General features: G+C 34.8%; 1 protein-coding gene across 5 annotated transcripts in view; it reads right to left on the bottom strand.

Annotated features, from left to right (window-relative positions):
• The window catches only part of SHOC2 (SHOC2 leucine rich repeat scaffold protein), a 93,685-nt gene that overhangs the window by 11,829 nt on the left and 54,077 nt on the right, over positions 1-27,779 (bottom strand). For all 5 annotated transcript variants that reach the window (XM_054436548.2, XM_054436547.2, XM_054436546.2 and 2 more), the window contains 2 exons: positions 15,058-15,195; positions 995-1,125 (listed from right to left, as the gene is read on the bottom strand). In XM_054436548.2, coding sequence (XP_054292523.1) covers positions 995-1,125; positions 15,058-15,195 — 269 coding nt within the window. The remainder of the gene's footprint in view (positions 1-994; positions 1,126-15,057; positions 15,196-27,779) is intronic.

The raw sequence follows: 27,779 nt of genomic DNA, 5'->3' as shown, positions 1-27,779 counted from the left end.
TGCTAAAATAGGAAAAGAAGGAAAGTCAATAGTAAAAGACTAATAATGTTGATAAAGACAACTTTAAAAGAAGAGTATTATATTGGCTGGCCATGGTGGCTCACGCCTGTAATCTCAGCACTTTGGGAGGCCAAGGCAGGTGGACCACTTGAGGTCAGGAACTCGAGACCAGCCTGGCCAACATGGTGAAACCCCCATCTTTACTAAAAATACAAAATTAGCCGGGCGTAGTAGTGCCTTTTATCCCAGCTACTTGGGAGGGTGAGGCAGGAGAATCGCTTGAACCCAGGAGGCAGAGGTTGCAGCTGAGCCAAGATCGCGCCATTGCACTCCAGCCTGGGCAACGAGAGCTAAACTCTGCCTCAAAAAAAAAAAAAAAAAAAAAAAAAAAGTATTATATCTTACCCAATTAATCCCTACGCAAAATAAGTGAAAATATTTTTCTAATAGAATCAACAAAACCTAAAAATGTGTTTTAAAAAAAAAAGATCCTGGCGATTTTTCTATACTAAATAGGCCTTAATATTATTGCATAAACAAGGTAATAATTTAAGTCACAGGAGAACTGCTGCTAATATTAATTTTGATGATAGTGCATTCTGTATCACTTATCATCTTTCATTTTATAACTGAACTGGGTGGGGTAGTTGAATTTTAAAACCAGCCATATAGTTTTTCCTTAATACCTTTACTGTCAGTTCCCAAAATGAAATGAGATTTACATGGTGCTAAAGTAGAATACAGCACACTTACTTTCCTCCTAGGTTTTCCCTTTTTCTTTGCATTAAAAAAAAAATAATCATAAAACTTAATAGGTTCATATACCCATTCTTGTTTGGAGTTACTTCAGCGGTGGTGGTACATTCACAGCATACTCATTATTTAAACAATCTCAATCACCAAATTATTTACCCTGCTATAAAGATTTACTAGCTTTCCTTGAATTATCTTGCAGACTCATTTCAAATCTTGTTTTCTCTAATCCACTTCTTACCTCTGGTAAAGTAGAAATGTTATTGTTCTCTAAATTTAATTCTTCAAGTGCACTGCATTTTGCTAATGATCTGGGTATTGCTGACAGTCTGTTATATCTCAGACCAAGACGACTTAAACTGGACAGGTTTCCTGTAAACACACACAAAAAAAGAAATTTAGTTTTAACAAAATCCGATGAGCCTCTCACTGTCACAGGCTATCTACTATTTACAAATTACTTTGAAGTACTGTTTCAGCAATATCCTTAACTTCTAGCACAAGGAACGCACACTACACTATCAATCAGGATGAAACTGAAATCACTTTTATGCTCACTTGTCTCGGAGAAATAATGAAATACACAGCTGTTAAGTTAATTTTTAAATGAACGATTAGATAAAGTATTGGCATACTTTAACAAGTTAATCTTTAGATAAGGCCTAATTTAACTGCATCAAAGCAGTGTATATTTTAAACTTACGATACTTATTCCATTTGTTCTATGTTATGATGATCCAATTTAGAACAAGTGGTTATATATAAGTATGTACACGTAATTTTGGAGAAGAAATTTCCAAATTTCTAAAATGGTATTGTTTAAAATACAAATTATTTTCTGAGATCAGAAAGGTTCCATACTGAAAACTTGGCCTGATGGTAAAAAATTTCTCAACCCCCTCCCCAAAACTTACAAACCAAAGTGATAGTCTCTTTTATCTAAGCATATCCAGCTTGAGCACAAAATAGTCATTATTGAATAAATAAAAAGAAGAGCATTTTCTTTTCTTTTTTTTTTGAGACTGAGTCTCACTCTATCACCCAGGCTGGAGTGCAGTGGCATAATCTTGACTCACTGCAGCCTCCACCTCCCGGGTTCAAGCAATTCTCCTGCCTCAGCCTCCCAAGTAGCTGGGATTACAGGTGCCCACCACCACACCCAGTTAATTTTTGTATTTTTAGTACAGACGGGGTTTCACCATGTTGGCCAGGCTGGTCTTGAACTCCTGACCTTAAGTGATCTGCTGCCTTGGTCTCCCAAAGTGCTGGGATTACAGGCGTAAGCCACTGCGCCCAGCTGAGCATTTTATTTTCTACTTTTCTTGCCAAGACTACATGGCCAGCTATATATAACGAATGATGAATATAATGACATCTGCTATCATAAATGGTTCAACTCAAATTCAATTCTGCAAAAAATATACATTAAAAATAAGTTAATTTTGATACAAAAAAGCTAACAAGACAAGAATTTCATCCAACATACTATTTTGTTGTGGCTGATTAATTTCTTTTTTGACTTCAAATCACAACTGTTGCTATAAGATACTTGGATGGGCCAGGTTAAAATGTCAAATGTAGCCTTTACTTTTAAATTAAACAGTTATTTCCAGTGTTAGAAATTACAGAAGTGGAAGCCTCTGTCAACACTTAACTTTTTGGAGATAAGTATTTTGAGGCCTTTCAGCCTTCGCAACCTCTTGATGTCCATTTCTTTACTTTTGCTTTAATCATTGTTCAAAAAGCTGTCGTATGATCAACTTACTTTCTTACATGCAATATTACTACAACACTTACAGAAAACATACATTAGCCTATAGCATAAGTTAAGCCTTGACACCTTAAGAGGGCACTCCTTATGCCTCATGATCCTTATCTGGTCATCAATCATCTGCATCTTTCCTTCTTGCTGAAAGTATCAAGTAAGTGAAGTTACACATAATGAGTAATTGGAGCTACTTTTTAGCCTTTACATTTTCAAGATAAGAATCAGTCACTGATAATAAAAAAAATACTCACAATTCTATGCCATAAGTTGTCAACTATAATGCAGAAAAATGTAACCACCACTTCAATTCTTCCAATTAGTACTATTCCATAGGTATGCTATGCTCATTTATTAATACATCACTTTTGTACAATAGTGTTTGGAAACTGGGCCAAGAGTTACTGAGTCTAATTAAGCGAGATTCCAACCGGCACAAAGTTGAATACAAAAGCAACAAGAAAAAACTACCACTTAGCAAAGACAAGCTAATTTAGTCTTTAAAATGCTTTGTAAATTAACTAAGGATGCTTCACTTAGTGACTTCATCAGTGTCTTTCTGATGATACTCTGGTGAGACGTGTCAATTCTGCAGGAGAAAAAAAAAAACTGAGTGACTTTCCAAAGCCCCTGAAAATTTAGAGGTTAGAAATACGAACAAGAATATTCACTATTGCTATCACTGCGTTAGGCCAGGCATGGTGGCTCACACCCGTAATCCCAGCACTTTGGGAGGTCGAGGCAAGCAGATCACCTGAGGTCAGGAGTTCGAGACCAGCCTGATCAACATGGTGAAACCCCATCTCTACTAAAAATACAAAATTATCCGGGCATGGTGGTGCGTGCCTGTAGTCCCAGCTACTTGAGAGGCTCAGGAAGGAGAATGGCTTGAACCCAGGACATGGAGGTTTGCCGTGAGCTGAGATTGGGCCATTGCACTCCAGCCTGGGTGACAGAGCAAGGCGTCCCATTTAAAAAAAAAAAAAAAAAGACTATAATAAAAATGTTACTTAAAAGCTGGGTTGGCAGAAAATAATTTGCTTTATGACAAAATATGTTAATTAAGTCATATATAATGGCAAAAATAGGGACAATCTAAATATTCAACAACAGAAGAATAATTATTTAAATTAGAAGCATCACAATGTAACAGAAAAACTGAAGTATTTTATATTATTTATATGTCCATGGGCAAGTTACTTAACCTCTCTGTCTGTTCCTTATCCATAAAGTGGAAATAATGCCACATACCTGACAGGGTAGCTCTAGGGGTTAGATATAACGTGCATAAGATACTTAGCACCATGACTAACAGATACATAATAGATGTTCAATATATAATTTTCATTCTGTAGTATGTCTATATTCTGCAATATTCTGTACATACTAAAGTTATGTTATAAAAAGTTTTAAGATGTGAAAGACTTTAAGGTATGATGTTAAGTTGGGGGGGGAAAGCATGATAAAATTGTGCATTTTGTATGATTTCAACAACGTAAGAAACAGGCATGCAAAAAAGGGAAAGAAAATGTATCAAAACTAATTGTTATCTCTGCATGGCAGAATTATGGAAGAACAATTAAAAATTTGTTTTTGTCTACATTTTTCCTAATTTTCTATATTTTAAAATTTAAAAACATTTTGATAAGAATAGAGCTATAGTTCTAAAGTCATTTTAATTTTTTTTAAAATTGTGACATCCTTCCACCATCCTTTTTCTTTTGGATGAATATTTTACATTACAGAGATATTTTATATAATGTGACCAATTTGCATTATATGCCTGTACATGTTTTTAATAGTATATTAGACTATATATTGCAGGTTATTTCACTTAATTCTGGCTTCTAAGTCAATTTGTTTTAAAGTTCAAAATGTGCTATCTTAGCAACGCTAAGACCAAGCGGAAAATGCCAATAAACAGTATACACCATCTGCCAAATAAAGAACAAAATAAAAATGCCCAAAATTCATTTTAGAATTCCTAGTTTCCTGATACTTAACTCACTTAACTCTATGCTCTGTGATAAAGCTCTACCCACCTCTCGACAAGTGCACAGGAGCACCCATAGCACTGTGTCAATACCTCTATCGTCATGATTACACCATATTATAAATGTTTATTTCATGTCTGTGTTCATTTTTAGACTTAGTGAGTTATCCACTGTCAGAACCCTAGTGCAGAGCCAGACACTGGTAATATGTATTTGATGTTTACTGAAAGTTTATTATAATAAAGCAACAATTGAGAAACATTAAAAAGGTAGGTTGTATTCTATAAAACTGTATTTTATAGAAAGGGAATAAGTATATATTTATCTAGTTAAAAATGTTTTCTAGTATCAGTTTCATCCCTTCTAAGTCAGTCACAAAATTCTATTTGTATTCTCAAAATATATTTCTCATGTTTGTCCCTTCTCCAATCCCACCCTCATCATTTTTTTTTTTTAAGAGACAGAATCTGACTCTGTCGCCCATGCTGGAGTGCAGTGGTGCAATCATGGCTCGCTGCAGCCTCAAACTCCCCGGCCTAAGGTGATCCTCCCACCTTAGCCTCTGGAGCAGCAGGGACTACAGGCACGCGCCACCACACCCAGCTAATTTTTGTATTTTTGTAGAGATAGAGTTTCACCATGTTGCCCAGGCTGGTCTCGATCTCTATGCTAAAGTGATCCACTCACCTCAGCCTCCCAAAATGCTGGGATTACAGGAATGAGCCACTGCACCTGGCCAAAAACATTTACACTAAAAACAACCTATTTCCTATTGTATCAAATGTAAACATTCTTTGCTAGCTTCTAGGGGTTCCTGTAATATACCTCCACGCATCAATCTAGCTACTTATTGTTTAACTGCTGTATAATTGCACAGTGCCACACAAGACATAGTCTCTTCTCTCAAGAGGCTTACAGTACAGTGGTGTATTTTCACAAATAACTATAATACTTAGTTGACTATGATAATACCCTAAAAGAAGTATGAACAAAATCTTTGAATGTTTAGAGACAGGGGAGACAACTTCCAACACAAAGGATCAAAGCTGGCTTTATAAAGAAAGTGAAAAAGTTAATCTTAGAAAGAAGGAACATCTCTGTCTCTAGGAACAGGAGAGAATGAACAAAAGATAAGCAAAGAGGGAAAATAAATGTAGAAGTAAGAAGTCTGGGCACTTTACACTGTAAGGGTCATCTTCTCCATAATGAGTACACATAAGCTACATTGTGAAAAAAATGAGTATGGTGGTTTTAAGTTTTAGATAGCCATCCTGTGACATTTGATAAAAAAATGAAAAAGATACCTAGGAAGCAGCAGTAAGAGCCATCTGAGGGTAATCAGCAGGGACTCTACCATAACATTTGTGAAGTAACTTGTCACAGTCACCAGCTAGTTGGTGAATCCAACTTGGTTGGCTCCCTATCAACAAATCATCCTTCAAGATCTTCATTGACTTTGCTCCACTTAGTTTGTTTCCTTGACATGGAACCATGCTGTGCTCATTCTCACCTCCATGCTGTTTGACTGTCCTCACTGTTGTGCTCATGGACTGCATTTTTCTTCCATACTGAGTCCAATGCATTTGTTCATTAAGCCATTCTTAGCCATTTTATCAAGATCTTACCGACCTCCCTGTAAACTGAATATACCAGCACACTGTTTTCACCATAAGTTGGCAATTAATTATATTTGGTCTTATGTTAACTGTTTCATGGATTAGTTATCTCCCTCACCAGACTGAAAACCCAGTAAGTGAGGAGCTTTGCTATACTTCTCTCCATAGAATTTGTTTCAGTGCTAAGCATACAATAGGCATTAATTCATACTTTCTTAATAATTACAGAAACTAAAACATTTCATTATTTGTCCTCCTTTCCATTAGGAACAAGATACAAAAAATTATATGAAAGGCCCATAAAAATCTATTTTCTTCAACCCATTCTTATTTTATAAAATAGCATGTCTATGAAACATAGACTTTATTGGACATAATTGAAAAATATATATGTTCATCTGGTCTATCTGAATATAAATTAATTATTCTACAAATATTTGCAGGAATTTTTCTGGGATACCCAACTTCTGAGCAGTCCATACTTAGATATCAGCCGGGAAGGAACTACTAACAATTCCAACTTTCTGCATTCCTCCCACCCCACCACATCACTTTTAGTTATAAAATAGATAAATGTATCTTCCTATTTTCCTTAGATAACCATGGTTTATAGTCTGATACATACCTATTGAGACCTGTCTCTAAGCACTTACTTATACATATAAAAATACAGGGATTTCTTATGTTTATGTGTTTGCTTTCATATAAATGAGATCATTCTATATGCTTCTCCCCTCCCCCATATAACAGATGATAGAAATATTTTTATGCTGAGTAAACACAGATATACCTCATTCTATTTAACCATTGTAAAGTGTTTCATGGCATGTGTGCCATTATCTCTCCAATCATTGCTCAACTGATGGCATTTAATTTTTTAAAAAAGAATTATGTAATGAATACCCTTAGACATGTATCTTTGTGCACATGTGAAAATATTTATGTGTCAGATGATATAGATATTTAAAATTTTAATAAATAACAAAAAGCTATATCATTTTTATTTCCACCAAGAGTGAAGAATAGCCCCCATTTACTCACATCCTTGTAAAATGGGGAGGGATGGTATCAACATTTTATCCCTTGCCTATTCCATTCCTATGGCCACTGCTACAGCAAGGCCAGCAGAAGTGAACATTTTCCTACAAGTAGTGATCATGTCTGATTATAAAGAACTTCAAAACCTGCTGATAAAATTTTAATTTCCTGTATGCAGCTGCAGATAAAAAGAGGCAGCTAACCTTTAAAAAAAAAAAAAATGGAAGTAAACAAGACCATCCCTTTTTCTCCTTTACATCACTGCTTTCCCTATGGAAGAAAGTTGTTCCATTGTAACAAAATGGCTGAATCATTGACCAAGGGGTCTTTGAAGTCTGCCATAAGAGGGGAGAATTTATTAACAGAGGAAAGTCTCCATGATCTTACTCCATCAACTGACATGCCTCATTCAATAACCCTTTACATTATCATAGTAGATGAATACAATATTTTAAATGTTTTTTATTCTCATTGAAAACTAAAAAACTTTCTGTGGTAACAAAGGTTAGTAGGGGAACCAAATTCTAAATGTTTGTCAACTCAAAAGCCTAGTAAATAGAACCAGATTCTTGAAACTTCTCATCCAAAACCAAATAACTCTTGTTTCTCACTTTTAAAACAAGAGTAGGTTCCTAGAATTTAAAAATTACAAAATAAAAATAATGTAGCTAAATTGCTACATGACATTATCTAGTACCAAAACCAGTGGTAATTTAAATTAAAAGGTACCTCCACCTTTCTTGGATCTAAATTTTTTTGCTTTTTGGTGGGGTGGAAGGGGTTGAATTTCTAACAATCTATGAGAACAGGCTATTCTGATGAAGAAATCTCACATTTGCAAAGGCCCTATCACTTGAGACCACTGGCAAATTCAATGAGTCAGCCACATTTTGCCAAAGTCCATTACTCTCAGCTAAATAAGAGAGGTTAAAAAAATTAAGGATGAAATATCAAAACTCTTTTACGCCAGAAGAAAACATCAGAAGTCTGGCATTTATTGTGATTCACCCTCTGCAGTGGTTTCAACTCTAACCTCTCTCAATGAGTGCTTTTAACCACAAACTAAACTGCTACCTAGAAATCAACACAAGCTTGCTTTAATGTTGAGCCATCTTGACTAAGAAATAAAATCATTGTTGCTGAGCTCCTGTATATAAACGTAGGCTGATCACTGCCAATCACTGGCATTTAGCTTTCAAGTGCTTAACTTTGTCTATAAATTGCTCTGTGCTCCACTTTGACAGCTTGCTTTCTCTTATGCTGTCAGATTTTTAAAATATGGTGAAATCAAATGGCTATGAATTAAAATTAGATTCTTTCAATTTCAGCAAATATAACCAGCAACTTTAGTTTAATTTAGTATAACTTTTGAGTAAGACTATTTTAAATGATCATAATCTTATTTTAACAAAGTAGCAAAAAAGTAGTAGTAGGAAAGACTCAGGGTTGGAAGGATGAAATGTCAAAGGTACCACTATTTTTTCAGAAACATTAAACTGAAAGCAAACTGAAGAGTAAGCAACACAGAAATTCCTGAATGTTAAAAACCCAAAGAACACCACCATTAAAAAGAAAACTAGTGAAGTTGTTATACATATGCTGCACTGTAATTACCTAAAACCCAATTACTAAAATGACTAAAATGCTACTTGTTGATATAACCATAATTAATGTAACATTTCTTTAGAGCCCAGTGCAACAAAAAGGACTCTATGAATTGTTCTGCGCTCCAGCCTTGAAGGCAAGGTTTTGTGGCATAGTTCTCTCCTAATCTCATTTTGAGAAGAAATACAAAGTAAAATATTTTTTCCTACTTCAGACTGTTTCTTCCCTGGATTACATAAAACTACCAGAGGTACCAGAAGGCTTTAAAAAACATCAGGTTCATACTTTAAAACAAAATAACTGTTGGAATAAAGCTTAATATTTTCTTCTGTTCATAGCTAATTTCTGAATGAGAAAATATTCATATAAAATAATACTTTTTTTATTCAACAAGGCAGACTAACAGTTAAATCAGAGAAACTATAAATATGTATTTAAGCACTCTCTTACTTAACTGCAACTTGGTAACCCCCAACCCATTTCCTTCTGTCTCTTCCTCACATCCTATGAGTTGTCAGCGATACTAGCTTCTCAGCCTGGAAGTAAATGGCAGTAATTATCACAGGGGAGTGACAGTTACTCCAGGAATGTTCATGTTAAATAAAGAAAAAAGTAAAAAACATTCTGGTCTACTTATAAGAAAAAAGAAAAGAAGGAAAAGGCAAGTAAATACAGTGATTTCTGGAAAGTGATTTTAAGACGATACAAGATTTGATTTTCAGTTACAAGTTTAGGGCAAGATTCTTTAGTCCAGGGAAAAGAGAGTGGGCAGCTGCTTCCAGACTAGCATCAACTCTGCAGAATAGGTGTTGGGCTTTCTGTTTGTTTTTCATTTTAAGTTATACTTTCCCAGAACTAGAGTAGGATTTAAAAAAGGAGAAGTATCAGGAGAACCATAATTCAATTAAGTTTCCACTATTTAGGGTAAATTCTTCATCGTCAATAAATGAGAGTGAAAATCTCAAAGGTCAATTAAAACTGTTGAAATTTTTAAGAGACCAAGACCCAAACGTCAAAGTTTCCCACCAAACCTCAATCTTCTGCTACATAATCAAAATACTAGGACTGGAAAGGATGGAGAAAGATAAAGTAATTATTTTAATAAACATCGTAATTGATAAATGACTACAATATCATAAAAAGTTTCAATAAATATTACTAATTTACTTTGCCATTTACTCAGAGTAACAGCTGTACTATACTTGGCGACAACTATCAAAGCATATAAAAGTAAATGCAATGTTATTTAAAATTTTCTTGCTGTTAATGTTTCAGTTCTCAGTGATTTGCAATTTGTAATACTGTAATCTGACCCTATAGAATAAGCTAGAGGTGAGGCATATGTGTTATTCTGAGATAACATCTAAACTACAAGAGATTAATAATAAAATCAAATGTTTTCATATTAGTAAACACACTTAAAACACAGAAGAATTACCTCCAATAGGACACTAATCCTACTCACTAGAAGACTGTATCATATATCACCAACTATGCTTTCTCTGTTTGCCAGGATTATTCATTTCAGTACTTTAATCGCATGCCCCTTTGACTGTTATTTAACAAGTTTGAGATACAGACACATATATAAAAATATTAAATAATAAAATATTGTTAGACTATTTGAGACAGAGAAGAAGGCCGAATGAAAATCATGCTATATATATCTATCTGATCAGTTGAAGGAGCAGGCAAAGTTATACAGATATTTAGGAGAAAAGAGTTCTAAACAGAGAGATGGGAAGCACAAAGATTTCAAGGCTAGAATTTACCTGATATGTTACAGAAACAATAAAATGTCTAGCATGTGTAATATCCTAAGATATACATAGTGACTAAACATCAATGAGAAGGATAAGAAAATCACTTCATAACATTTCAAGTATCTTAAATTTTGGTTCTCCTGTCTGATTTGCAGTACAGTAAAGCAACATTTTGTTTTTCTAAGACTAAGAATTTGGATCTTATAAAAAGTCATTTTTTGAAAGTGCTTTTATGTGACATTCCACTGAAAGTGATTATGATGAGATTATGCATTATTCTTTCTTTTCTTCTTTACCATTCCAATTAGTTGGTTGTTCATACTAACCAAACTTAGATACATATTTTAATGTAAAAACATACAACACAAACTAAATTTGTCACTGTGTGACATATTTACTATACTGAACACTATACTGAATATATATGGCAAACAGAGAAAGCATATATACACTGAATACATACTGAATATACTGAAGAACACTGTATTGAAATAAAACTTAAACCTATATGTTGAATTGGCCCAGAGCATACTAGGAAAATGTGATCCTGAAAAATAAACACTGATAAATAAAATATAGTTCTTAAATTTCAGAAATCTAGAAATAATACTTTGGCTGGCCAAGCAAAATGACTAAGTCACTTATCATGGGGAAAAAAAAAATGGACTGGCCTCTTATTTTTGTACATTCAATTCCAGAAGAAGGTAGAACTATCTGTTAACAAGTTCTACTAAGATCCTCAAGGAAAGGAAGTTTGATCTAATTATTTTGTATCTATCTAAACTGTTCTTGAATTATAAAAGCTACACACATACAAGAACTATAGGAGAATACTACTCCCATGAACCATTTTTGAGAAAATGACTACCAACCAGATTGACTTCAGCCAACCAAGAAATGACTGAGGCAACTATGGCAACAGGACTGCTGATGAACATTAAGACTAAAACAAAAATGGGAATTAGTACAACAAGGTATGTTACCTATGCTGACAATGCAATTAACAAAAAGAAGAAGAAAAAGAGACTCCTCCAGAAACGGCAGAAAGTAGAATAAACTCATTGATTGCCTCATCTGTACCATGATTGATACTTATGGATCACTCCACCCAACAAAAGTAGAATACACATTAAACTGCACATGGAATACTTTTACCATGATGAAAGAATTCAAGTCCTATCAGGAATGTTCTTGACCACAATGGAGGTAAATTAGAAGTCAATAATAGATCATGGAAAATTGTCAAGCTTTTGGGAACAAAATAACATTCTTCTATCAGGTTGGTGCAAAAGTAGTCACCGTTTTTGACTTTAAACGTAATAGCAAAAACTGAGATTACTTTTGTACCAACCTAATAAATATGCCATAGATCACAGAAGAAACAAAATGGTAAATTAGAAAATACTTTTAAAAGGAAAATACAACATATCAGAATTGGTGGGATGCTGCTGAAGCAGTACTTAAGGGGAAATTTATAGTGCTAACTGTCTTTATGAGAATAATAGAAAGGTCTCAAATTAATGACCTCAAGCTGCCACCATAAGAAACTAGAAAAAGAACAAATAAAACTCAAAGTAAGATGGTGAAATCAAGTTCAAAATGGAAATCAATGAAATAAAAACCAGAGAAACAACAGGGAAAATCAATAAAACTAAGAGAGGATCAATACAATTGATATACTTCTAACCAGAATGATTAAGAAAAAGAGAGAACATACAAGTTCCTGATATCAGGAATTACAGAGGTGGCATTACTATAGATTCTACAGATATTAAAATAACAATAAGAATGTTATGAACAACTTAATGCTTTTAAATGTGATAATTGAAATAAAACAAATATATTCCTTGAAAGACCCATATGATCAAGTTTGCTGAAGAAGAAAGTGATAACCTGAATAGCCCTATATTTATTAAAGTAATTGAAATCGCTTTAAAAAAAATTCCTATAAAGAAAAGTCCTGTCCTGGATGGCTTCACTGGTGAATTTTATCAAATATTAAAGGAAAAAATAATGCAATTTCATACAAACTATTCCAAAAATTGAACATATGTAGCCAGCATTACCCTGAAACCAAAAACCAGGTAAAGATAGGTTGTATAACATTACATGTGAATTTATTATTTATTCAAAACAAATACATCTAATATTTAAAACTACCACCAGAATGTGGTAGTTTTAATTTTTTTCTTCTTGGTAAGCAATTTTGGTCTTATTATCTGGGTTTTTATCAAGTTCAGGGAAACATTATAAAATTATATTTTATAACTGTATCACCACTATTTGGCCTTCTGGAACGTCTAGTCCTATCTGTCATGACTTTTTAACTTTTCACTTTTTTTGTATACATTTCTTTTTGATCTAGATTCTAGGGGACTTTTAGTTTATCCTAGAGATCATCACTTTGGTCTCTGGCTGTGTTCATTTGGTTATATGGAATTTTCCATTAAATTTGATTTGGCAAACATATCTCTAAGAATTGTATTTTATTCTTTGTTCCCTTTTTGTATCAGCCTCATCATATTTTAAACATGCAGTTTAAATATCCTTTCTATGTTTTTTTTTCTCCTAGGATCACATCTCCTTGTTCATCTTGGCCATTTCAATAGATTTTAAAGAGAAAAAAAAGCATGAAATAATTGTGCTTGGTCCTTATTATCTTGAACCAGAAATGTGATGCTCTTATTTATATAGGACATTTAGTAGAATATTCATTTTGGATATTAACAGAATAATTCATTATGTGTTGTAGACAATCTTGCCTTTCAGAGGGACATCTAAACCATAAACCAGTTAACTAGAATATGTAATCTCTTTCCACTACAAATAGTAATATGATAGTGTCATGGGCCAAAAATCAGGGAAACATAGATTCTAATGGCTATTTATTACATCCATGTCTCAGCTTGCTTTTCTGTAAATAATTGTCCTGTATAACCTAAGACAGTCTACTTAACCCTGCTAAGAAATTCCCTAACAACTGCTTTGTTTCAAGTAATGGTAGGTAATTCAAATAAATTCTCCCAATAAAAAAATAATAAAAACATCTTCCAAAACCAAAATCAGAGAGTTAACAACATAATGACTAACCACCAGAACAGAAACAAGCTGGGAACCCAGATACAAGCAAAACAATGGAGATAATTCTGTCCTAAGAGCACATCCCTAACTGGAAGATGCAGTTAAAAGGCTAAGTTATTTTTCCAGCAAGAGTCAAAATCTAGGACCTGCCAAGGGTGGGGACTCTAGTCATCAACCTCAATTGGGACCCTCTAGAGCTGCACCCTACCAGTAAGGGTGAACTGGAAATAAAACAGTCATCCAGTTAGCCTGCAGCAAAACTTTTAATCACTTGGGGGACCACAAAAATCTCAAGCCTTGAATACAAATTGATTAAAGTGATCCCCTCTCTACTAGGTACCCAACAGAGGCAGACAAAAACTCTTCTGGAGAAAGATAACATCATCAGGGGCCTCAAATGATTTAGTAATCATGCCTCTAAAATATTCATGACTGGACCAAGCACGGTGGCTAAGGCCCGTAATCCCAGCACTTTGGGAGGCAGAGGCGGGCAGATCACCTGAGGTCAGGAGTTCAAGACCAGCCTGGCCAACATAGTGAAACCTCATCTCTATTAAAAATAGAAAAAAATTAGCCAGGCGTGGTGGCGGACGCCTGTAGTCCCAGCTACTCAGGGGCTGAAGCAGGAGAATCGCATGAACCCAGGAGGCGGAGGCTGCAGTGAGCCGAGATCACGCCACTGCACTCCAGCCTGAGAGGCAGAGTGAAACTGTGTCTCAAAAAAAATAAAAATTAAAAAATTAAAATACTAAATATTCATGACTGGAATTATGTAAATTAAGTGGGGATGTAATTTTTCTAAATAAACATTATAGTATCTTTATACCACATTAATAACTAAAAAGGCATCAGAATTTTTAAAATTCACTTTACTGGTATAAATTTATGGGCAATCGGAAAAATAAGACTACATAAACACAGAACATATCACAGCTCAGTTCAATTTTCTGCAATTTGGCTAAGTCTCTAAAACATTTTGAACTTCAAGTCATCTCCTCGCTTATCCCCTTAGTATTACAGATAAACAAACTTTAAAGTATATTGGCCATGTTTAAAAAACTAAACAGCAATGGTTTTATTTTTCAGTATGGAATACTTTAGCAAAGAAAGGACCACACCCAGTATAATAACATGCAACTCAGAAATAAGCAGAAATAGAAAAAGCCACCCATTTTGCAATTCAAACTATGACAGAATATATATATATGTAACTCAATATTCTCTCTCTTTTATAATCCCATTGGGCTCATTTCCTAAAACCTATTTTCTTTGCCAAGAAAAGGAAATGAAAAATGATTTTAAAGTATTATCTTAAAAGTTTTACAACTTTGGTAATTGTTAATTTTACTCCTGAATTTTCATTACCAAATGGATCAAAAATAGTCCTATTAATATCCAGTTAGCTATTAACAGCTATCAATATCTTCTTTCTCCTTTCATACCTATAGTATCTGGGAGGTCTAGCAGTTCATTGTGCTGCAAGTCAAGGTTGGTTATCTGCGTACAGTTTCCAATCTCCTTTGGAAGGTGTTCAAGTTGATTGTGAGCTACATCCAGCGTAATGAGGTTACATAATTCACCTGTAAATTGACCAACATAAAAATTCAATAAGCATTATTAAAGAACATACTAGATAATACTTCTAAGCAAGAAAATAAATTTATAATTTCTGAACACAAACAACTAGAAACATAACCCTATTAGATAGGCAACTTTTATTTTAAAATTTTAAATCATTTAGTGAACATACTTGCATTGCAAGAATAAAAACTTCTTTTTTCTGTATCACAATTTTTTTTTTCTCAAAAACTAAGTCAACCACAAATCTGAAACCATTACTTCAAGATGACATCTGATAAAATTAAAATGTTGTTTCTGAATGATTACTTTTCCAAACTCTTTAAGTAACCAATTCAGCCACAAATGTTTACATATATTCCAAAATTTGAAGTACTGATTTTGTTAACCAAATTCAGCACAATAATATCAGATACACCTTGAGTTCAGTTTGAGGGTCATAATCTACCTCAAGACATGGAAATAAATGGAAATGGAAAAGTGATTTTAAAATATTATCTTAAAAGTTTTACAACTTTGATAATTGTGAATTTTAATCTTGAATTTTCATTACCAAAATGGATCAAGATAGTCTTCTTAATATCCAGTTAGCTATTAATAGCTATCAGTATCTTCTTTTTCCTCTCACACCTATAGTATCTAAGAGGTCTAGCAGTTCACTGTGTTGCCAAAGCTGATGAATCTGTGTACTGTTTTCAGTCTCCTTTGGAAGGTGTTCAAGTTGATTGTGAGCTACATCCAGCTTTCAAATATGAAATCTCATATATGCTTTCAAATATGCATGTGTTCTGATGTTATATAAATGCATAAATTGACATTTATAAATAAAAATTGCTTCTCAATTTATTAGGACTCTAAAAGAACAGAAAATAAGGTATATTTCTCCCTTTCCATTCTGGTTGAAAGCTCTGTATTGACAATTTAAATTACTTGTAGTGTTATTGAGCTTTAAAAAACCTTTTCATTTTTAATTGGTCTTGTCAAGATTTTTCTATTTATTATTATTTTTTAAGGCAGAGGTTGGAGATACAGAAAAGCACAAACTATAGAACTCTGAAGAATGGATGTGGAACACATTTTTAAGCTATACATAATAAACAAAAGAAAAATCGATGTTAGATTTTATCAAAATTAAAAACTTTAGTGCATCAGAGGATACTATGAAGAGTGAAAAGGCAACCTATATAGTGGGAGAAAATATATGCAAATCGTATATCTCATAATGGATTAATATCCAAATACATAAAGAACTACAATAAAACAAGACCACCACAAAAAACCTCAAAGAAGCCAATTTTAAAATGGGCAATGGACTTCAATAGATATTTCTCTAACGATATACAAGTGGGCAATAAACACATGAAAAGATGCTCAACATCAGTAATCACTAGGGAAATGCAAATCACAACAAGATACCACTTCATACCCATTGGGATGGCTATTATCAAAAAATAGAAAATAACAAGTACTAGTGAGGATGTGGAGAAATTGGAACCTTTGTGCATTGCTGTTGGGAAATGGTACAGTTGCTGTGGAAAACTGTACAGTGGTTCTTCAAAAAATTAAACATAAAATTACCATATAATCCAGCAATTCAACTTCAAGGTATATATCGAAAAGAACTGAAAGCAGGGACACAAACAGGTAACTGTACACCAATGTTCATAGCAGCATTATTCACAATAATCAAAATGTGGAAACAACCCAACTGTCTATTAACGAATGAATAACCAAAATGTGGTATGTATATATAATGGAGTATTATACAGATTTGAATACATTTCTGATAGGTGCTAAACATGGATAAACCTGGAAAACATTATAAACCAAGTGAAATAAGCCACACACAAAAAACAATTTTATGATCCTTGTTATATGAGGTACCTGGAATAGTCAAATTCATAGAGACAGAAAGCAGAACCGTGGTTAGTAGGTGCTGAGGAGAGAGGGGAATGAGGACTTATTGTTCAGCAGGTACAGAGTTTCAGTCTCAGATGATGAAAATGTTCTGGAGATGAATAATGGTAATTGTCGCACAGCAATGTCAATGTGCTTAATGCCAGTGAACTCTACAAGTAAAAATGGCTAAAATGATAAATTATACGTTATGCATATTTTATAATAAAAAAAAAACTTACGGGACATAGCTAAGCCAGTGCTAAGAGGGAAGTTTATAGCACTACATTTTTACATTACAAAAGAGGTAGGATCTCAAATCAGTAATCTAAGTCTCCATCTCAAGAAAATAGAAAAAGATAAAAATAAGTCCAAGCAAGCAAAAGGAAGGTAATAAAAATAAGAGTATAAATCAATAAAAATGAAAACAAGGAAGAGAATAATGTAAATATAAGATAGTTTTTTGGTGGAAAAAAATCAATGTTTATAGCCCTCTGCCATGACTTACAAAGATAAAAAAGGGAGAAGGCACATATTTCAAATATTAGCAATGAAAAAAAGGAATACAGATCCTATGGTGTTTAAAAAGATAAAAAGGACATATTACAAAAATCTTTGTAATTAAAATCATAAATTCAAAAACTTATAAGATATAACCTAATTTTCAAAGCCACAAACTACCAAAACTCAATCAAGATGAAACAGAAAACCTGAATAGTACTATTGCCATTAAATAAATATTTGTAACTAAAAAGTTTTTCAAAAAAGAAATTCTAGGCCCAGATGGCTTCACTGCAGACTTTTACCAAATGCTTAGAAATGAATTAACACTGATTTTATGCAATGTCTTCCAAAAAATAGAGGAAACAATTTCAAACTCATGAGGTATTACCTTGATATTAAAATCAAAGACAGTACAAAAAAGAAAACTATAAATCAATGTCTCTCATGAGATTTCTATGTCAGGAACTTAGACACAAAAATTCTCAACAAAATATTAGAAAACTGAATTCAACAATATAAAAGGGATTATACATCATGACCAAGTATGATTAGGATTAATTCCAGATATGCAAGGTGGGTTTAATATTTGAAAATCAATCAATGTTATTTACCATATCAACAGTCTAAAGAAGTAAGATCATTTGATGATTCATACAAGGAAAACTTTTAACAAATTCAAAATGCATTCATGTTAAAAACGTTACCAATTTAGAAACAGTGGGGAATTACCTCAATTTAGTAAAAAGCTTCTATAAAAACTTACAGCCGACTTCCAGTTTCCAATCTAACATATAAAAAATTTTGAAGTCATCGTTCCTGTCCCCACAAGAAAAAGGCTGAACAAACTGAAGATTATCAACTTTTCTTACATCTTTTTGAGATCTAAGGACAAACCTCTGCCCCAGAACTGGAGAGAAATGTGACACAGAGTCACCAGGAGTAGAAGCCACAGCTGGGAGCTTAGTAGGAACACTTACTGCATTAATTCATTCATTCAGACAAAAAATTATTGCTATGTACATTCTCTTTTTCCAGACACAATACTGGGCACTGAAGAAACAGACTACAATATACTAAATGTTTGTATTCATGAAACTTAAAATTCGTAAATAGACTATAATGTGATTTGAGGGAGGCTAGAGAGAGTCTCTGCTCCAAATAGGTCCTTCACTGCTTGCTTATAAAATTTCACCATTAAAGAGCCATTCTTTTGGATCTTCATGGCCATTCACAAAGTTCTTTATCTTTAAGGTGGTGACCCATTTCACTGACTCATTCATGAAAGAAAGACTTACTGTGCACCTACTAGAGATTCAACAGTGCAGGAAATGAAACAAGTTTCCACCTACATGAAAGATTCAGCAGTGCAGGAAACAAAGCAAGTTTCCATCCATATGAAACTTACACTGTAGTGTGCATGGAGTGGGGAATCATAAAATAAGGAAATAAAGTGTCAGGATGTGATAACTGCTGTAAACAACAATAAGGAAAGGAAGTTGGAACTGACTGCTGGGGGAAGTTGGGGTGAAAAAAAAAAAGCATGTTTGAACTGAGACCCAGGGGATTGGTAGGGAAAATAGGCAATAAGGAGAGGAGGGGAACAAAGTGAGAAATCTAGGGTCTTAAATATCAACCTAAGGAATCTAGACCGTTTTGACCAGATAATAAAGCACAATTTAAAGTTTTGAAGCAAACCATGATAATCAGAGTACTGTTCTAAAAAGTCTGTTTTCTCTAGGTTTGAATGGATGGACTTGAGAAAGAGAAATAAAAAACACAGAGCCTAGGTGGAAGCTACTGCAATTAGCCCACAAGAAATAGTGTGAAGGTCTATACTACATCAATGGCAGTGGAAGTAAGTGAATGAACAACAGGCCTACTATCAGGAGAGACAGAAAAAGTGACAGGACACTTTGGGAGGCCGAGACGGGCGGATCACGAGGTCAGGAGATCGAGACCATCCTGGCTAACACGATGAAACCCCGTCTCTACTAAAAATACAAAAAATTAGCCGGGCATGGTGGTGGGCGCCTGTAGTCCCAGCTACTCGGGAGGCTGAGGCAGGTGAATGGTATGAACCCGGGAGGCAGAGCTTGCAGTGAGCCGAGACTGCGCCACTGCACTCCAGCCTGGGCGACAGAGTGAGACCGTCTCAAAAAAAAAAAAAAAAAAATGACAGCAATGGTACCATAGAACAACGCTTTTCAGACTACATATGGTGAAGGCCTAGTTCTTTGTCTTTTGCTTTTCCCAACTGGTTGTAGGTGAGTATTTAAAACACAAACTCACACACTTGGATGTCTCAGCAATGTCAAATTGTTATGTAAGATTCTAAATGCTTACTTTCAATTTCTGTTCTTAATTTGGGCAAACTAGTAACAAACAGTTGGTGGCCCAGTACCTGTCTAGTGAGTAGGCTACACCTTGACTAGTATTAGAACAATAACAAAAAAATTCTCTGATCCAAAGATACTGAGCTTGGGTTGATAGAGAAGATAAGATGCAATTATGAAAGAGGAATGGAATCCACAAGGAAGAAAAGTTGAGCTGAAGTTACAGTTTGGTCATGATGAATTTAAAATATCAGTGAAACATCTACGTAAAATATTTAGTGACTAACTACGGGGGAAAAACATGAAGAAAATGTTATCATGGTAGAACATTTTTGTCCTAAGAGAAAGCTGGATTTAACATCTGCAAACATTGAGCTCTGGCTAAGGGTGGTGGAGTCGTGTTGATAATTTAAAACTGTGGATAAAATACTTAAAGGCATACAGGGAGACCAAAGTTAAAACTAGAGGGAATTTAACCCTTAAAAGAAGAGAACTGTAGTAGGCAGACTTCTAAGATAACCCCCAATGGCCCTGCCTCATGAATAATTGTATATATTATATAATTACCCCTCCCCTTGAGTGTGGGCTAAACTTAGTGACTTGCTTCTTACCAACAGAATATGGCAAAGGTGATGGGATGTCATACTTGTGATTCAGTTACAAAAGATTGTGACTTCCATCTTGCTAGCACTTTATTGATTTCTTAGCTTACACGCTTTGATAAGGCAAGCTGCCATGTTGAAAAGACCCATGTGAAAAGGAACTAAGAGCAGTCTCCAGCCAACAGCAAGAAATTGAAGCCCTCTCTCCAGCAACCTGCTAGGAACTAAATCCTAACAAAAACTACATGAGCTGGGATGTGTATCCTCTCCCAGATGAGTCTTCCCAAGCCCTGGCTAACACTATGACTGAAAAACCTTGTGACAGACCCTAAATCAGAAGGTCCAGTTAAGTTGTGCCTGATACCCAAAATAAAGAAACTATAAGATATCAAATGATTATTGTTATAAGAGTTATCTTTTAGAGTAATTTGTTACACAACAATAGATAACTAATACAGCAATCACATGAGATTTACTTTCATAAATGCCTTTTTATAAAGCTTTTACCATGAAGTAACTAAAAAATCTGCAGGTGAAAAGTAAATCTCAAGTCAAAAGCCAGAGTCCTACTGCCTAAGAAGCCAAAGGACAGGGTTCAGGGTTATAAGAGTGACTGGAATTCAAGGTTGGATACTCTGTAAAGGAGGAAATCACAAAGAGCAGAGTCCTAAAATCTTCAAATACACACTCCTCAAATTCTTGCCTGACTCCGAAAATACATGTGGGAGAGGAGACTGCAAGGAGCCCAAGGGGAGAACCACAGCTAGAAGGCTAAAGGAGCTGAGCAGAGATTTCAACAGTTGCCAAATGTGGTCTTTAAGAGTTTGGATTTTCAGTCTTGTCAAGTTGCTGGAGAGTAAGAAAACAAAATTCCAAAAGGGCTATAACATAGGAGAGTAAAGACCACATCTCAAAACTAAGGAATTTACCCTAGGTTAAAGGCTATAACCAAATAGCATCAACCTTAGAAGAGCTAAATCTAAGTCTCTATGGTCAAGGTGACTCAACAGCAATTTAACCGCCTAGCAGAACAAAATGTAATACTTTTCATAGGATAATGGAATCCACAGGAGTTACAGTATTAGCTATTTATACTAGCCAATCAAGAATTACTAGACTGTCTTCTATTTACCACCATGATGCAACTAGAAAATGAACAAAATGGTTTGCAGACTGCAGACAACAGCCATATATGACTGTATTCCCTTGTACCACAGGAAAACAACAGAAGTCCCATGATTGCTCCAGGTTACTGCCTGGAGGCAGGTTCCAGGTCACAGAAAAAGCAGGGAAGGAATATAGAACAAGGGCCAATAGTTACTACTAAGTTAGGGCAAAAGATTTTAGTCTAGGAAAGCCAAGATGGTTAGAATTTGGGAGGCAGAATTGGAGACAGAAGACAGTAGCAAATAGATTTGTGCAATCTGCAAGAAAGTCTTATGCAGTGTTTGCCTAAATTGTTATCTGCATTAGGTACAAACAAACTACCAAAGGCTAGGCAAAGACCTAGCAGCAGCAACCCAAACAATTCCCAGCAGTCACACAAGGTTGTGAATGGTGTGAGTTCCTACCAGCCATAAAAAGACCTCATAATATATAGTTTATCAGGGAGTCATCAAAATTTATTACCTTAGTAGTGGGGCTAAATTAGATGTAGACAAAAGGCTACTAAAACTACCATAACAAAGCTTAAAAGCAAGCCATGAAAGGATTAAACTGACTACAGAAAAATTTAACTGTATGCCAGAACAAAGTCCAGCACTATTAAAAGAATACAATAAAATCCAAGACTCAACAATGTGAAAATGTTATGAAGCTCACATCCAATTAAAAATTACTAGACATGCAGGATGCGTATGTTGGCTCACGCCTGTAATCCCAGCACTTTGGGAGGCTGAGGCGGGCGGATCACCTGAGGTTGGGAGTTTGAGACCAGCCTGACCAACACGGAGAAACCCCATCTCTACTAAAAACACAAAATTAGCCGGGCGTGGTGGCGCATGCTTGTAATCTCAGCTACTCGGGAGGCAGAAGAATCGCTTGAACCCAGAAGGCAGAGATTGCGGTGGGCTGAGATCACACCATTGCACTCCAGCCTGGGCAACAAGAGCAAAACTCTGTCTCAAAAAAAAATTACCAGACATGCAAAGAAGCAGGAAAATATGACCCACAACCAGGAGAAAAATCATTCTGTAGCAACAAAAAAATAAAAGAGGAAACTGTAAGACAAGGACAGTGAAAAAGCTGTTCAACAATGAGCTCTATATGTTCAAGGTAAAAGAAAACTTGAATAAAAATGACACCCAATGGAATGTACAGAGGTGAGAAATAAAATACCTGGTATGAAAACTTGATTGCATAGAACAGTAGATTTAGACACTGAAGAAGAAATGATGTACAGCAACAACAAAAAAATAGCAATAGAACTATCTAAAATATACATGGACACACATGGACAAACAGAGCATCAATGACCTAAAACGTAAAGTCTAATATACATGTAATAAGAGACTCAGATAACAGAAAAAAAAATGACCAAGAAAGGGAAAAGTTACAAGAAATAACGGCCAAAATTTTTCTAATTTTGATGAAAACCATAAACCCACAGATCCAAGAGGCTTATACACTCCAAGATCAGAATAATAGCAGACTTCTTGTCAAAAACTAGGCAAGCTATAAGAAAATGCAGAGGTGTCTCTAAAATACTGAGGGGGAAAAAAAAGGAAACTTTCAAACTAGCATTGCTATATTAGGAAAAACAGCTTTCAAAAATGAAGGCAGCAAGGTGTGGTGGCTCACACCCTTAATCCCAACATTCTGGGAGGCTGAGGTGGGTGGATTGCTTGAGCCCAGGAGTTTGAAGACCACTCTGGGCAATACGGTAAGACCCTGCCTCTACAAAAGATACAAAAACTAGCTGGGTGTGGTGCACACACCTGTAGTCCCAGCTACTCGGGAGGCTGAGGAGGAAGGATCACTAGAGCCCAGGAGGTCGAGGCTGCAGTGAGCCATAATCACACCACTGCACTCAAGCCTGGGTAACAGAGTGAGACCCTGTCTCAAAAAAAAAAAAAAAAAAAAAAGGCAAAATAAAGATTTTAAAATAAACAAAGCAGAGTGAATTCATTTTGAGCAGACCTGTACTACAATATGTTAACGGACGTTCTTTGGACAAAAGAAAATGATTTGAGGCTGGGTGTGGTAGCTCACACCTGTAATCCCAACACTTTGAGAGGCCGAGGCGGACGGATCACCTGAGGACAGAATTTGAGACCAGCCTGGCTAACATGGTGAAACCCCGTCTCTACTAAAAATACAAAAATTAGCTGGGTGTGGTAGCGTACACCTGTAATTCCAGCTACTCAGGAGGCTGAAGCAGGAGAATCGCTTGAACCCGTGAGGCAGAGGTTGCAATGAGCCAAGATTGCGCCATTGTACTCCAGCCTTGGCAACAAGAGCAAAACTCCATCTCACAAAAAAAAAAAGAAGAAGAGAAGATCCAGCAACGAGTGCTAAACTTAGTGAGCAAAAGATTAGGGAAAAACAAGGTATCTGCATAGTCTAAAAACATCTCCCAAGATAAATTAAAAATTATATATATTAACTTTAAAGTGGAGAAGCACAGCAGAAGCTGTGGAGAACCTTTAACCAACTGGTCAAGGTCAAAATCACCAGTAATGAGACTTATCAATATGAACTGATATAACTCACTGGAAAAGGCAACACAATCACTACTGTGGCATCCTTGACAAAAAAACCAAACTCAAACTAGTCATGAAAAAAAAAATTAAACAAAGGAAAAATGAGTGATATGCTATAAAACATTTGAGCAGTACTCTGTAAAAGTATCAAAGCCATGAAAGAAAAGGAAAGTCTCTCAGTCTTTGCTTTCAGATTGTCAAAGATCAGAGGATACTATGGACGCATGACTATTAAAAATGTAACATGGGCTGGGCGCAGTGGCTGACACCTGTAATCCCAGCACTTTGGGAGGCCGAGGCAGACAGATCACAAGGTCAGGAGATCGAGACACGGTGAAACCCCGTCTTTACTAAAAACACAAAAAATTAGCCGGGCATAGTCACAGGCCCCTGTAGTCCCAGCTACTGGGGAGGCTGAGGCAGGAGAATGGCGTGAACCCAGGAGGCGGAGCTTGCAGTGAGCCAAGACTGTGCCACTGCACTCCAGCCTGGGCGACAGAGCGAGACTCCATCTCAAAAAAAAAAGTAACATGGGATTCTAGAATGGAAAATGGATATTAGTGGAAAAACTGATGAAATTAACTAAAATTTGTAGTTTAGTTTATTGTACTGTATCACTGTTAATTTCTTGGTTCTGATCACTATACAATGGTTATATAGGATGTTAATTAATATGAAGAAGCTGAGTGAAGGGTATATGGAAATCTTCCAAAATGGTTTTGAAACTTTTCTGTATGTCTAGAATTTGTTCAAAATAAAAAATTTTGAAAAATTGTTTAAAAACATAATTTAAACCTTAAAGCAAAATAGTATCAATGTATTATTATGGGACTTACGATAATGTGAAGAAGTAAAATGTATGACAATAATTGTATGAAGAATGGAAGGAGGGAAATAAAGGTGTTCTGTTGTGAAGTTCTTAGGATATATGCAAAGTAATACAATATTATTTCAATGTAAAACGTGTCAAGTTCTGATAATGTATTGTAAACACTAGAGGAAACACTAAAAAAAACCCCACAAAGATGTGTAACTAATATGCCAAAAGTTGAGATAAATGAAACTTTTATTTAAAAAATACTTAATCCATAAGAAAAGAGAGGAAAGGAAAAAAGGAACAAGTGGCTGTCAGGCAGGATAGAAACACAAGACCTAACTATATGCTGTTTACAAAACCCATTTTAAAAAGATAGAAAAAGGTATACAGTGCAAGCACTGTATGACATTGTTGAACGTAAAACATTATCAACCACCTTGACCTTGCTGATATTTTTACAATCCTCCAAAAAACAGCAGAATATAGTCTTTTCAACTGCATTTAGAACACTTATCAAGACAAGACCTATTTTATAAATCAAAGCAAAAAAAAAATCTGAAAATCTCTCTCATATATTTGGAAACTGAACAATTAACTTCTTAATAATCCATGGATCAGAGAAGACATAAAAAGGGATATTTAGAAAATATTTTGAATAATGAAAAGATAACCTGCCAAAATTTGTGTGCTGCTAAAAAAGTATTTTGAGGGAAATTTCTAGCTATGAAATAGTTATATAATGAAAGAATAAAGGCCTGAAATCAATCTAAACGACCAACTTAAGAAAACAAAGAAAAGCGTATTAAACCCAAAGTAATAAGGAATTTAAAAATAGAGACCAGAAACAAAGAAAACATAAAAACAAAAGAATTTTTAAAAGATCAATAAAATTGATACACATCAAGCCAAACTTATAAGCAAAGAGAGAAGGCCCAAATTACCAATTTCAAGAATGAAAGGGGAACACCACTCTATATATATATATATATATATATATATATATATATATATGGAACATTAAAAGCATAACAAAAATGTGAACCTTAAGCCAATAAAATCAACAAATTGTACAAAATACACAAATGCCCTGACAGATCAAACTACAAAATTTCAATAGAGAACAAATAGAAAACCTGAATAACTATGTATCTATTAAATAAACTGAATTTGAAATTCAAAACTTGTCCATACACACAAAAAAAATCCTAGTCCCAGATTGTATGGCTGATAAATTCTACCGAACATGTAAGGAGGAAATAATACTAATTCTGCACAAACCCTTCTAGAATATAAAAGAGGAAGAAACATGTCTCAACTCATTCTGTGATATGAGGACAGTATTACCCTGATACCAAACCATGACCAAAATTTTTAAAAAAGAAAATAAAATTACAGATCAATATCTATGATGAACACAGATAAAAAAAATCCTTAACAAAATTTTAGTAAATTAAATCCAGAAATATATAAAAAAGCCCTTTGAAAATGTACCTAGTAGGCAATCAAAGATTGGTAAATGAGTAATTTAGGTTTGTTTCACGGTTATAAACTTTCCTTTACTCTTATTTGACTCACATTTAGGATTCTTATATTCTAAAATAACTCTTGTTCTTTATAGGGGTATTTTTCAAATATTCAGAGTTTACCTCTATAAAAATCAGAACAAATCTTATTAAAATACATTCGTAAAACTATATAATTAAAAAGAGTTGGAAATACTTGTCCCACAAGTTTGAACAGATTTAAGAGAGGTCAGCATTTATAACAGAACATTATTTATACTTGTCTTAAAAGCTTAATTATCCCTTTTCATTGCAAAGACGACTTCAGTGGCTCTTCTAAGCAAGTTTTCTGCAACTAAGGGACATGGACAAGTGATAATGTTCCTCTGATTTTGTAACATGCTGTCTTTAGGGTACAATGTCTGCCTCCCTCTCTTTCCCATACCTCAGCCACATGGAAAGTAAACTGTCTCCTTTGATCCTATCAAGTCCTTCTAAAACAGTTCAAGTACTATTTTTCTGTGCTCCTTTTTTTATTTCTCCTGAGACAGGGTCTCTGCCACCCAGGCTGGACTACAGTGGCGAGATCACAGCTCACTGCAGCCTCAACCTACTGGACTCAGGTGACTCTCCCACCTCAACCTCATGAGTAGCTGGGACTGTGGGTGTGTGCCAGCATGCCCAGCTAATTTTTTGTAGAGACAGGGTTTTGCCATGTTGCCCAGGCTGTTTTCAAACTCCTGGGCTCAAGTAATCCACCTGCCTTGGCCTCCCAAAGTGCTATTCTGTGTTCTTTTTTTGCCTCCTTTAGCAATAATAACTCTCTGGGTTTTTGTTGTTTAGTGAAAAGCATGACAATTTCCTAACAGTAATAAGTAGAGTTCATTTGTAGGTTTCTAATGTTTCTTGCTGGTTCCCAGTCAAAAGGAGTTATTTATTAACAACTATGAATTCCCTTTACTGATTTATCATTCCTGCTAAAGTAAGTTACTTATTAGCATTTGTACAAACATTCAAATGAGATTATTAAATAATGTTACCTGGACCATATAAGCAATTGTATCACTCCTGGCAGTCCTGACAGAATTTCAAGAATTTTAGTGATCACAAGTTACAATTTTAGTTAATACTGAAAATATTACTGAAATATTATAATGCTGTACTAAAATAAAATGTCTAATACTAAATAAAATCTTGAAAATACTATAGTTTTTATATATTATAAAGTTAT

The sequence above is a fragment of the Pongo pygmaeus genome, chromosome 8 (genome assembly GCF_028885625.2).
Source record: "Pongo pygmaeus isolate AG05252 chromosome 8, NHGRI_mPonPyg2-v2.0_pri, whole genome shotgun sequence".
In the NCBI taxonomy this organism is placed as follows: Eukaryota; Metazoa; Chordata; class Mammalia; order Primates; family Hominidae; genus Pongo; species Pongo pygmaeus.
This window is presented reverse-complemented; position numbering and strand designations above follow the sequence as displayed.